Source organism: Dunckerocampus dactyliophorus, chromosome 7 (genome assembly GCF_027744805.1).
Source record: "Dunckerocampus dactyliophorus isolate RoL2022-P2 chromosome 7, RoL_Ddac_1.1, whole genome shotgun sequence".
In the NCBI taxonomy this organism is placed as follows: domain Eukaryota; kingdom Metazoa; phylum Chordata; class Actinopteri; order Syngnathiformes; family Syngnathidae; genus Dunckerocampus; species Dunckerocampus dactyliophorus.
The window spans coordinates 20,316,853-20,330,412 of NC_072825.1; the positions used below are offsets into that span (position 1 = coordinate 20,316,853).

At 43.2% G+C, this 13,560-nt stretch overlaps 1 protein-coding gene across 6 annotated transcripts in view; it reads right to left on the bottom strand.

The window, feature by feature from the left end:
- LOC129184715 (transcription factor HIVEP3) overlaps positions 1–13,560 on the bottom strand; it is a 71,301-nt gene that overhangs the window by 7,077 nt on the left and 50,664 nt on the right. For 5 of the 6 annotated variants that reach the window (XM_054780925.1, XM_054780924.1, XM_054780928.1 and 2 more), the window contains 4 exons: positions 9,514–11,902; positions 8,906–9,180; positions 6,918–8,825; positions 5,303–5,445 (listed from right to left, as the gene is read on the bottom strand). In XM_054780925.1, the coding sequence (XP_054636900.1) occupies positions 5,303–5,445; positions 6,918–8,825; positions 8,906–9,180; positions 9,514–11,554 (4,367 nt within the window). In that variant the 5' untranslated portion in view covers positions 11,555–11,902. The remainder of the gene's footprint in view (positions 1–5,302; positions 5,446–6,917; positions 8,826–8,905; positions 9,181–9,513; positions 11,903–13,560) is intronic. The other variant, XM_054780930.1, reaches the window with a different exon arrangement.

A 13,560-nucleotide genomic window follows, 5' to 3' on the forward strand; every position in this document is an offset into this window, starting at 1 on the left:
TTGAGCAAAAAGCTGTATAATAACCAAGCAGACAGAGAGCATCAGTTCATCAGTGCAGGAAATAAATACGGAAAAAGAACTATACTGTCACTGGCCACAACAATAGGTACACCTGTATCAGCTAATGAAATTTACTACAAATGCCAGAGAATACTCGAGAATACCATTTCTTTGTGAGCTTAAATACTATATACACTTGCACTTTTGTTAACTCGTTTAAAGTACTTGTTATGAGCAATAAATATCACATTGACCCGAATATCAGAAGCCCCCAATAGGCCTCTAAGGCGACACCTCGCTGTCAATTTTGAAACAGGACAAAATCACAAACAAAAAAGACAAAATTAATATTTAAAACCCCCAAAAAAGTCTATTTTAGTTAAAACATGTAAAACATATTTCGTAGATGCTCGACAGTTGTTTGATGACTTCATTGATCACCATTATCTTCAAGTGCTCATGTGCTTAGTGCTTATCCGATGTCGGCAGCAGCCTAAGCAGGAAAGCCCAGACTTCCCTCTCCCTGGCTGCTTCTCCTCCTTTGCCAGTTGAGAGACATAGGGGGTCCAAGGCCTCCTACCGGCCCGGTCCTGAACTCCTTCCCCTGGGAAACGTCTAGTAAGCATCCTAACCAGATGCCTGAGCCACCTCATATGGCTCCTCTCAAAAATAACATTGAAAGGCATATTTCCTGTGTTAGATAGATGTGTGCTCCAGTGTTGACACAATCATCCTTTTTTTTTTTTTTTTTTTTTACATTTTTTCACCACTAAAAATAAACGAGAACACGCTCTCTTGGAACTACGCATGGAGTAGAACGGTTTTATATTGTTCTGGTGCATTTTTTGTTGATTTTCTGTTGTTTTATACATACATATACAGGGTCAGGCAAAATGATCTGACACATTTGTAGGTTAAATAAAAGGCAAATAAAGTAAAGAAACAAGAAAGTGTTTTTATTTTCTAAAAGTACATATAATGCCATTCTGTTTCATTATGTTTTAAAAATTAAACCAGTCAAATGGGATCCATCATTGTCCACACACTCAATGCAGATCCAGTAGCTCTGAAGTTGGTAACCCATAACAAGATGGTGTTTCGAGCTGGTATGGGATCATGTCTACCAAGATTGAAGTGCAAAGGGAACGCTCGTTGTGTTGTAGTTACAGATTCGTTTGTTTTGATAAACGTTTCCACAATGAAAGCGCGATGCTCACCAGTCCAATTCATGGCAGCAACTGAAAAACAAACGAAAAACAATGGCATTATAAAGAAACAAAGCAAAATGGCATTATATGAAAAAAATGGCATTATATGTACTTTTCGAAAATAAAAACACTTTTTTTGTTTATTTACTTTATTTGCCTTTTATTTAATCTACAAATGTGTCAGAACATTTTGCCTGACCCTGTATATACATATTTTATTTATGTCTGCTCGTTGTGTGGCAGGCTTTTGCTCAAACACTTGAGCAGATGGAGTAAGCCTATTCACATTTCCAAAAGATTTCTTCAGATAATTTCATATTGTGTTTGGAAAATGTCGAGTACAGTTGTTTTGGTACTTTGCTTCAGATAAGGAACGTTTGGGACTGAATGTGTGTTACCAGAGACTCCTTCTACCATAAGCTGTCGCGACTATCTTTTCTCGACTCAGAGTGAAAACAGAAAAGAAGTTCAACTGTGGAAAAGCACACCGAAGTGGCAGTAAGTAAATCCACAATTTTTCTACTTGACACAGTCTATGAATCTTAGAATAATAATATGGGTTTTCGTGTCAATTTTCAAGACTAGCTAAACAGAGGCCGCTGCTCACTCGTCTTGCAGTCTCTGCATGGATCTGTCAGTACTGCCAGTAAACAACTTACCTGTTGTGGATGATATTTTCAGTGTACTATATCAGATGCTCAATGAACTGCTTTGTCAAGTGGAAGCTTCCGAAACTGATGTGGTGCCAGCTGACAGCGCTTATTTTGTAAATGTAAAAAATCTAGCTGTATCTATGTGTATACCATCAATTCCAGACTATAAGATGGTACTTTTTTCACACACTTTGAACCCTGCGGCTTAAACAAAATTGCGGCTAATTTATAGCTAAAAAAAACTACAGTTTTCATGACTGCAGTTGTTTACTGGCAGATGACAGCAGTATGACAAACATGTTTATTTGGTGAATACTTGTATTTTTTTTATTGCTTTTTAAAAACAAAAAATTGGTGTCATAAGCACTGCAAAATTGGCATAATAACTACTGTTATTTGTTAACTTGCCCAACCTTTGAGACACTTTTCTTGGCGTGGGTCTCTGTGTCACGGTTGCATCTCCCGAGGTCACTGTGTGAGTGACAGGAAGAAAAGCTCTGGCCTGCTTAGTTGGTGCCATCTGTTGATTTGCATGTAAAAATCTGTCAACCCTAAATATCTTTTTTAGACTTCCTAGGGGAAAACAACCGTCTTATATTCGGGTCAATAAGCTAGGAACTGATCATTTTTGTTAAGATGCATAAAACCAAGATGGTATAACTTGGTATGACTTATTAACCTGTAGTTACGGGGGTTGTACAGGGCGCGCAGGGCGCAGGTTATGATTGAATGTATGTAGAGTTGTTGAATTTCTCTAAACCGGTGTTTGTAATATTTTGGTTACCTTATTTTGCTACATCAGAGCCAATATACTAAAAACACCTCCGTATGATGCCGTGCAGTTCTAACAGTCATGTACCTAATGTTGTGGCCAATGAGCATCCATCCCACGATACACTGTTAAAAATAACAAATAACATAAAAGTAAAAAAACACACATTTAAAAAGCCATTAACAGGAGCTTTGGTTAAGGATTGAAAGAGTAAATAAGAATAGCTTATGTCGTTTATGGGACAGATGCAGACACAGCTGCTGGAGCTGATGACATTGTTTTTTGTTGCCTCTAAAACACAATATGGTAATGAGGGACAACAAAACGTGCTTGTGGCAACGATGGAGTCGGGTGGATGAAAGCAGATGTGGCACAAAGCACAAACATTCAGCCAAAAACACACACAAGACTGAAACAAGACCGTCTTTATGGAGGTGGATTGGGGATGCCCCACCAAATCCCTCGCAGCACTCAGTCTCATGCTGTTCCCCCTACTACACCCTTGGTACACACACGCACACATACATTATTAGCAATTTGTCTGCTTTCGGGTGGCCCTGTCGACAACAGCAGCAGAGGGAAGCCTAGTTATTGCCACTAACCTAAAATAGATACAAACCAAGTAACACATTTAGTTCTGTTCTATAAAAAGTTTTATATACACAATCCTGATGTTTACCAAAAGCTTATTTGTGGACAAAAACCACACACATAGTCAATCTGAATGAACTGTCCTCTATTAAAAAGTCCATCTGTCAAGACGCTCACAATCCATTCTGATGATTCTTTAAATAACAAATATGTGACTGTGTTTAATTAAAGGCCATGAACCGCATTTACAAGAAGCTCCCTATGCTATACCAGAAGCAGCAACAGCAAAATACAGTATATAAAAAAGCGGCAGGATAGTAGTCTCAACAGTGGCATTGTGTTGAAGTGATTCATGGGCGGGTTGCTGTTCACTGGCATGTATTTCTAACCACAGCTAAAAATATCCACCTACATCTCAGGGAAAACAAGGCAGAAGCTGTGAGACCACCGTGGTAGTTTTGTGTGGCAAGCATCAAATCAAACCAGCTACTGATTGATTCCATAGGAAGGAACAACTATTCTATCACCTTTGGGCCAAAAAACACAACAAATTCCCCTGGCGTTTCTGCAATCTGTTTGCAATCTGCAAACTTAGACAAATTTGTCCAACCCAAATGAACACTTTCTGTTTTCTAGGACAGAAATAACAACTACCCCGAGGTGCTTGGATGCCACATGTATTTGTGTATAGCACACATTCCCAATTTTAAAAATTGCATAAAAGAAATGCAGTGAAAGGAATCCAGACAACAAAAATAGCCAACCAGAGAAAACTGTCAAGAAAGTCACAGTTCTTCAATGCATAACGGAAAACAGTACAACCTCCAAAGCCTGCCCATTTTTATGTTGCAGTATGTTCCATTTCTACTTTTCAAACTCTACATGTGTTTTTTTCTCTTTGTTTTTTTTTTTGTGAAGCAACCAAAGTATGGCACCAATGATGGCAAAGAGGAAAAGTGTGATGATAACCATAGAACTGGGAATGATGACAGAGGAAAAGTGTGATGATAACCATAGAACCGGAAATGAGACTTGCAACGTAGGAAAGTAGTGTCCACGCCTCTGTCCTGGCTGCCCAGCGTAATATGGTTACGCTGACAATACAATAAATGCTCAAAGAGACTCCTCCAGTTTGGGTGCGTGGTCTACAAAAGCAAATAACGACCCGGGTCGCTAATTAACGGTGGGTTAAAAACATTGCAATTAACAGCTGTGGCTGTGGGCTACCTCCTGATGTAGTTTTTATGAACTCCACAATACGGCAGTAGGAGATGCATTAGAGTGGTCAGTGTCAAGCAGCTACATTTACATCTGGATGCGCTTTAAAATGTTGGTTACTGCTGGTGTGGAACCCCTGCATGTTACACTCATCAGCAGTATTAATGCGGGCTAAGCACTTTGTGCTTTAACTGGGAAAGCTGGGGGAAAATGTATTCTAAATTCAAACAAATCAGAGGTGTATCAGTATCTTGGAATGGAGAAGTTCTATTGTGAGGGAAAAAAAGCGTTTGGAAACATTTTGCTCATTACTCGACCTTTTCCATCTGTCCTTCCTCTTCCTTTTTCATCTTATCTATTTCTAGAGTTGCTTTCTTGTAAATAGATCCACACCTCCTGGGTAAACATTTTAACTCCAAATGGAGCAAACCCAGGAAAGAAGACAGGCTTTACTGGAAAAAGATCACTGGGGCATTTATGGAAGGTACACAGAAGATAGGTGGATACAGTAGCAAGCCGAGCAAACATTTACAGGTTTGGGGAAAAAAAACATACGCGCGTGTTTTACCCCAACATGACAATCAGCTGTATTATGTAACTGGAGAATTCAGGTATTGGTGATATTGGACATGCACATGCACCAACATGCTGCTAGCTCTCCAAATGAACACCTCGAAAAGCTCAGAGGCTTGTGCCAACAGAGAAGGAAAAACTTGGCTGCGGGTACAAATGAACTCTCTCTTCCCAGTTCCTGTCATTCTCTGCAATATTTTTCTGACATTTTTTTTTCTATTTTGCATTTACATTGCTTGTCACTCTGAATGCAGCGGTCCAATGAGAAGAGCTGCAATGGTTCTTACCCTCCTTCAAAAATGCGGACACGAGATGTTTCGCTGTGTTTGGAGGTGGAAGGTGCCTCCTTTTCTCTGGTCTCTTTATTGTCCTCCTTTTCATGCTGGTGATCTGTTACATCAGTGGATGAACTGGCTGTAATGGGATGTACCTACATTCGAAACACACAGTGGATAAACAGACTTAAAATACGTTGTTGAAGAGATGGTTCAGATTTTTTGACATGAAGTTGTATGACATCCCCATCAGCAGTGTACAGTCCACGGCCCTCACTTATAAAACTGAGTGGAAATCTGAGCGGAAAAGTCTGCGTATGCCAGAAACCCAAAATGTGCATACGAACAAAAATATCCAGACCTAAAAAAAAGTGGCATTCACGCACATTCACGCAATTTATGCTTCACCTGCTGTCCAAATGTGCGTAAGCAACTCCACCCCCGTGTCACGCCCTCTCCACACCATAAATGGTCGATGCAAAGTGACTCATGAATGCAGCATCCATATTTAATGACTCTTGATAGCATTTCGCTGGGTTCTTCTGAATCATGGCTGCTGAGAAGCCGAAGACGAAGAAGCGGAACTTCACAGAAACCGAGGAGGAAGTCTTTGTTGGAGAGCTGGAGGCCCGTAAAAAACATAATATTTGGAGGACACAGCAGTGGCATAACAAGAGGAAAATGAGCGAATCCGCTGTCAACAGTGTCAGTGGAACGGGGCGCACCATGCTAGAACAAAAAAAAAAAGTGTTCGGATATCAAGGCACCCATTTCCATCTTTTGTGAGCATGTTTCTACATTTTTCCTAATTCATACCACATTTTAGACGAATATAAGCTTAGCAAAATCTGTTTCATTTAAAGGTGGACGCAATGACTCAAAACGGGTTATGTTGAAAATGAACTGCTGTAATTCCAGATAGTTTAAAAATATTTAACTTAATGATGACATTAACACCAAAATGTTAGGTACATAATCATTATTTTATGAGAATTAATGTCTTGTTATTGCAAGGGACAACAAAAGAAAAGCCTATCATTTGTGGAAAAGGAAATAGGAAGTTTACGCACACGGCCCTGACACTATCCACACATAAATAAATGTTGTAAATAAATGCATTTGCTTTATTACTTTTACAAGGTGCTGTTTTTGTTTTATATGGTTCAAGTATGCACAGCAGAAAATGAAGCAGGTATAGCTTTACTAGATATATCATTTAATTTAAAAACTGTACTTCTGAGTTTAAATAATGTAAATGTTGGTCATTGCAATAGATTACAAGTTAAAAAAGGCATTAACATATCTTTTTTGGTATCGGAAAAATACTGAACCGTGAAACTAGCATCAAACCCACGCAAACCAAATTGTGAATTGTGTTTATCTTTGCACCCCTAAAGCGTATTCATGTGTATATAGGCATTCTTGTACGTTTGCTTACACATAATAAGACAGTCTTTCATAGTCACAGTGATGGCTATGACAAGATAGCTTTATGTTTCTGGTGCTAAAGCTGTCGTTACTGTTTTTATTGGTCCTGAAAAAATATCCCAACAAGGGTAGAAAGTTGTGTTTAACAAGATGTTGACATCCTTCTATCCCTGCCCCATAGCGTGTTCAGTGGTTTTACCTCTGATACTCGTGGAGCGCTGCTACTTGAAGGGGGATTTTTGATTTTGGCTGGATTTGGAGCCATGGCGATGGTGTACGTCTCTGAGCAGTGCTTCTGTTTGGAGCACAGCAGAGACAAAGCCACCTTAGTGCTGAGGCCTGGCAAGTTTGGGTTGTGTCCGCTGACACTCCAGGTAGAATAAACGGAGGTGTTGGGGTCCCTCTGTGCGGTCGGGTTGGGTTTGACATAGTTCAGATAGCACCAGTTGACAGAGGTGAATGTGTGGAGGCTGGGGTACGAACGGGTGTTTGGTCTCTCAAGCTTCTCCTCCACAGGAGGCTCCTCCTGCTTTCGACTTCTCCCAGTTGATTCTTCTCCCTGTTTTTTTTCCCTTTGCTTGCCCTCTTCTTTTACAGTTGTTACCTCAAGCATATCTTTTTTCTCTTCCAGTTGTTCCCCAGCAGCTTTACTTCGTCCATCTCTGCGTAACTTGCCCTCTACATCCTCCACATCTTCTCCAGACTTGTGTTGTTCCCCCTCCTCTTCCTCTTTCACCCTTTTCTGGTGACGCTGAGCCTCAGTACTGAGCTCCAGACTGGCTGCAGGTGAGAGCATGCGTTTACTCCCACCAGCGCCAAGTGGACCGTATTCTTCAACTGATGTCCCCTCTCCAGGAAGGGACAGTGGAAGGAGACTCTTAATGTCTGGTGAGGGGACCTTCAGATAAGACCTCTGCAACATGCTCCGTTCTACTTGGCCCATGATTGTCATGGCTGTGCAAAAAATGGGCTCTTGTGGACAAGCAGAGGTGAGGATCTGGGACAAGGTGGTGTACATGGCACGGGCATAGGTAGGTATATGGGTTTGGAGGCGGACTGGCACCACCAGGGACACTGCGGGTGAAAGCTGTGCCACACAAGTGGCAATCACAGGCCGTGGGTAGGGGTAAGAAATTGTAACAAGGGATTGCTGGGTAAGAGCAAAAGACATGGAGGAGGCTCTTCCATCTGTGGAAGCAGGCGAAACAGCATGTGTGGAATGTAATGGAGGGGAAGGCAAGTACAGAGCCTGGTTAGAAGTACTTATGGAGGGAAACTGGACAGGAACTAAAGCAGGAAGTTGATGGGGCGGTATACCCATCTGTTCAGCCATGTGGATCTGCATTGGGTGTACAGGTGGGGCAGTTTGTGAATGTAAAAAGCTTCTGCTAATAAACTGTGTAGCCGTGGATCTAAGAGGGAATGTTTGTTGGCTGCTTGGATGTGGAGGAAGCACATCTCGAGAGAGAATTTGTGGCTGCAACAGCTGCAAGACATTCTCTGTGTCCTCTGGATTGAAGGGGGAGCTTGAGTGGACCAAAGGGTGGCTCAAATGGGAAGGCCCAGGCTTTGGACTGTCTGCTCTGGATAATTGACTCATGCCAGCCCCCTCCTCTTGCTCGGAGTCTCCTAAGGTAGCATGCTTCACAAGGAGACACTTCCTCCGTTCCTTCCACGACGATGCTGACTGCTGAGATGACAAGGAACCCAAATCAAAAGATTTACTTCTGATTTCGGAGACCTGCTCTGTTTTTTGAGGGGCCTGCTCTGAAGCTGAACGCCTCATCTCCTTGTGGCTTTGGTTGTGTTGGTGGGAGGTGGATGGTACTGTCAACATTTGGGTGCTTTGGCTACTGGAGCCCCAGATTGTAGGCTCTGTCCTTGCTGCATCTTCAAAAGAAGCGGAAAGACTTGAAGTGTGAGACATGCTGCTCTCTTGACTGGGGCTGCGTGGCAGGGACACAGACTCAAAGCTAGACTCCCCTGAGGACTGCGCTGCCTCAGCTAAGCGGAGTCTTTTCTTCTTTGGGGGCAGTTTCTCCGCAGGGAGTTGGGCCAGAGTCTGGCTACGTTGCGGCCACTGGAACTCCTCCACTTTTTCTGTCTCCTAGAATAGACAAATAGTTTTGGACAATTTTTTTAGACTATGCAACCTGTACAAAACCGTTATGAATCTATTCAATATACCTTCGAAGAAGACGCTGTCGCTGGTGGTGACACAGATGTCATGTCAGCATCAGGTTCCACTGTGACAAGGATCTCCGGAACTTGGATGTTGTGCTGGCGGATGAGGCGTGATGTAGAGGGTGATGGTTTTGGATGAGGTTGTTGTGCTAGGTGAGCCTCCTTGACGTCTGATAGCTCACTTTCCATGGAGACTGTCTCCTGCTTTTCAAAGGAGCTTGTGTGTTGGATGACAGACACACCTTTTCTGTCTTGCTGCTGTTGTCCTGACTCTGTCTCTACAGAACCAGAAAATTATACAATAAACTTCTCATTCTCTTCAGTAATAACATATTATAAACAATGATCCAGTTCCCATAAGAATTTAGTAGGATTCCATACAAAAACTAATAAACCGTAATTTACTTGAAATAGTGGGGTTACTTGAAATAGATTTATTTTATTATACACATTTTATGATCCAACTCTTAACTACTCCTGAGGTAATTGTTTTTCATTGCCAAATATTGCATTTTTGTTACATCATATGCATCACATGTCGACCACGTTTGTGGCGTGTGTTGCAGCAGTAGTCCTTTTGTAGGGAACATTAGTAAAAAAGTAATTATTACCTCCAGACAATAACGTTTTCATTCCAATGTAGTAATGTGGGAGCACACCTGAGAGTGTCTGGCTGTGTCCTTGAGTTGCCACTGGAATGAGGCCTGCAGAACTCTCTGACATGACTACAGACCCAGGACTCGGAAGATCCTCTTCGATACTCTCCTCTTTCCTCCTCTTTCTTACAGCCATCGCCAGTGCTCTGAATTTATACTGCATCATCTGGGGGCGATCCTCTCTGCAGGTCTTACTTGCATCGCCACTCTCCTGTTCCAGTGTTTTCTGCCCTTTGCAGATGCCTGTATGAGCCATGTAATTGTCACTATGCTGGAAACATGTCCCGCATACTTTGCATTCAAATGGGCTCAAAGTACTTTGCGGCGGTTGTTGCTGTGGGTGTCTGGCTCCGTCTGTGCTTTTGGACGAAGAAGATGAGTTGGGGGGAGTGTCCTCCAACATAAGCTCTGCTCCCAAGGGAACCTCTATGGCAGGTTGGCGCCTCAACATACGGTGGGCATGAACAATGTTAATCTCTGCTGCCGCAGCCTGCTGCTCATCAAAAGACTGGCAGAGACGATAACCTCTGGTGGACCTGTTTCCAGACACAGATAACTCTTGCTGGCTCGTAGATGATGGCATCGAGCGGCTTCGGAGCAGGGGCGCTGTTGACAACGTTTGGGTAACTGGTGGATCTGTTTCAGGATTGTGTAAGTGGCTCAAGCCACTGGGACCTGGGGCTTCTCCCTTTGGATCAAATGTGTAGGGGTCTTTTTGGGTAGTCAATTTGGGTGACTCGAAGCTACTTTTCCTTGACAGAGAGGAGCGTCGAGGCTTAACACTGTCAATCTCACTGGTGTCTACCACTGCTTCATTGATAGTGATGAGCTTGGTAATGTGTTCAATTACTTGGGTTTTGGGTACAGTAAAAGAAATACTCTTCTCCTCTGTCCCAGACAATGCAGAAAGGGGAGAATGAGAATGCTGGGAATGTGGACTACGCTGCTGCCCTCCCAACCTTCCATATTTCCCAAGAATGATTTCTGCGTAGGTTTTGGCACTGGCACTCGGAGGGCTAACTTGGGGCAGGTCAGTGCTGCCAGATCCAGAAAAGTAACCAGACTCTGTGCTGCCTTTACTGCCAGGCCCAAGAGACGAAGACGAGGTGGAGAGAGATGAAGGAGGATCATCAGGAGAAGCCATGGGTCCACGTTTTCTTTCACTAAGCCTCAGTGCCAGCCGTTGCTTGACAGCCTGAGAATCCTCAGGCCTCGGGCTTTCTTCTGACACTCCGAGCAGTTCCTTGCCACCTTTCTTCTGTCGTGCCAAAGTCTCCTTAGAAGATTTCCTGTGTTGGCCAGTCTCATCCTCTGACTCTGTGCTTTCACCCTCAGTAGGCTCCTCAGGGTCCTCTCCAATACCACTGCAGTCTGGTCCACTCAAACTGGTCTCATCTCGACTGGACAAGAGACCTGCCTTAATGCGATGGGCATGGGACTTGCGGTGCTTGTACAGATTACTCTTGGTTTTGAAAGAAAAACCACACGGGGCACACGGATAAGGTCTTTCTCCTGTATGGGAGCGAATGTGTTTCTGAAGAACACTTGGCTTGGCACATGGACGGCCACAGTAAGTGCACACATATTTCCCTGGTTTTTGGGGTTTCTTCTCTCCTTTTCTTGGAGAGGTAACCCCTTCTTTAGTCTCTTGGCTTGACTGAGATGGGATCCTGTGACCATGCTCAACCTGGGTGGAGGACGTAGAAGGAAGAGATGAGGTCGATGCAGAACCTGGAGAGAAAAAGCTGCCTCCTGAAGGACCTGGAGTGTCCGTTTGCTGCCATGCTACTGCTTGCTGCTGTAACCGAAGAAGATCAGCGCGTTTGGGCTGACGATTCTGCAGTCGACCCAAAGCTCTGTGTACAGGACGAGGGTTTGAAGGCTGCTGGGGCTGTTGCGGTGGACAAGACCCAAGTGGGGATTCAGCTGTCACATGCTGCTGCTCTTGTCTACCAGAGCACTCCCCATCAGCCGAATGGCTGGGCTCAGCCTCCATAGAGTGAGGAGGAGGCCTCACAGATGCATAAGCAAGGGCCCTTGGAGCCTCATGGGCCTAACCGCATGGCAGCAGGGAGGTCAGAGACAAGGGGTTGTGGACAGTGATTGTAAATCACAACAAAGGGCCTTTTTCAGCGTGGGCCTTAAGTTATTCAAGCGGACCAAGTGAGGCATTGTTAAAATGGGCCCTGGAGCAGCACTGATGGAGGTAAACATAGATCATTTCTCAGTGTACAGCGGCTATGCTTCTGTCCAGCTGCAGCCATCCTACCAGCCCGCTCACGGTCTTCTCTGCATATCCTTTGCTGGTCCTCAATTGTGTTGCCAGGTCAATCTCTGAATAGTTCTAAAGCAAAACAAGAAAAACAAGTGTGTTACTGACGGAACGCGTATACAACACTGAACAAAATTAAGTCACCAACTAGAGCCTCCTGATGATTCTAAGAAAATCCAAATACTGTATAATGTTGAAAAACGTGTTGATAAGGAGAAATACAATTTCCAAATGTAATAGAATACATTGGTTTAATATTGAGTAGAATAAAAAAATAATCAAAAGTTGGATTAGCTTCAACTTTTGATTCTGAAAAATCAGAAACCAGTTTTCATGCATTCCTTCATTTTTTATACTGATTGTCTTCATTCGGTATCAGGCGTGAGCTGGAGCCTATCCCAGCTGACTTCGAGCGAGAGGCGAGGTACACCCTGACCTGTGTCGCCAGTCAATCACAGGGCACATATAGACAAACAACCATTCACACTCATATTCACACCTATGGAACATTTGGAGTCTCCAATTAGCCTAACATGTATGTTTTTGGGAGAAGCCGGAGTACCTGGAGAAAACCCACGCATGCATGAGGAGAGACCGACATGCTTTGTGTGGCCAAGAAACGACCTGAATTCTACACAAGAAACAATAACACACAAATTGGGATCTGTATTGACTGACCAATGCGTGGCCGACTCAGAAGCACAGGTCTACACAGGCCACATCCACAGCACAGGTACCAAACAGGAGACCACAGCGTTAGGGCACAGAATCAAAACAAATATTGAAATTAAAGATTACACTTATCTGATCTGGCACTACCGTTTAAGAGTACAAGTGTAGGTGGTTGTTTTCTTTTGGATCAGTGCATTTAACTGGAAGTAAGGTTCAGGCTATGCTACTGATAACAGCCAGCAGGGAGCAGGGCTCAGAGTCAAAGTGTACTTTGTAAAACCTTTCAGGTATAACACAAATACCAAATACCACTAAATAGATGTACGTTTGTGGAGAAAAGTATGGCTGATGACTCGATGTTATGAAGAGAACCACAATCCCTCTAGTATGTAAACTCAAGGTTTAGTTAGATTATTGTTGAGCATCCAATGATAATCCAGTCTAGGATGTCCAGGCCAATCAACACAATTTTCCAGACAGTAAAAATGCTCAACTGCTACTCAGCAAATGCTCGTCTCCTGAAACACTGACAGCCTATGCATCTCTCTAAAGGAGGATTATCAATGTGTGTTCACTTGACAGCTAAACATGCAGCTAAAAACATAGCAGTAAATTTAAGGCTCTGAATAAAAGGAAGCGAAAGAGTGTGACACGCTAAGGTAGAGAAATGAAAACTCAATGACCCAATGAATGAGTAAACAGGCTCATCAAAAGGCTGCAGTTTATGACAGGAAAGCATAGACAGTTTTTAATGAGGCTCACTTCAGTACCCTCCATATGTTTGAGGAAAAACATTCAGCCTTCATTAGAGTCAGTTTAGAGCAGAAGCAGAACAAAAAAAAAACAATCCTGCTGTACTACTCTAGGAAGTCATTTGATGGATACGCAAAGTGTACCCCACCAGGAATAAGCAGCTCCATCACTGAGGCCAGTGCGATACATACTGTATCTCCAAGACATCTCAAACCATATCCGTGATGCACTGTTTCAATGGAGGCTATCGCATCAAAATTATGACGATACATCAGCGTCTATTCGTTATTCACCCCGTCCTTATT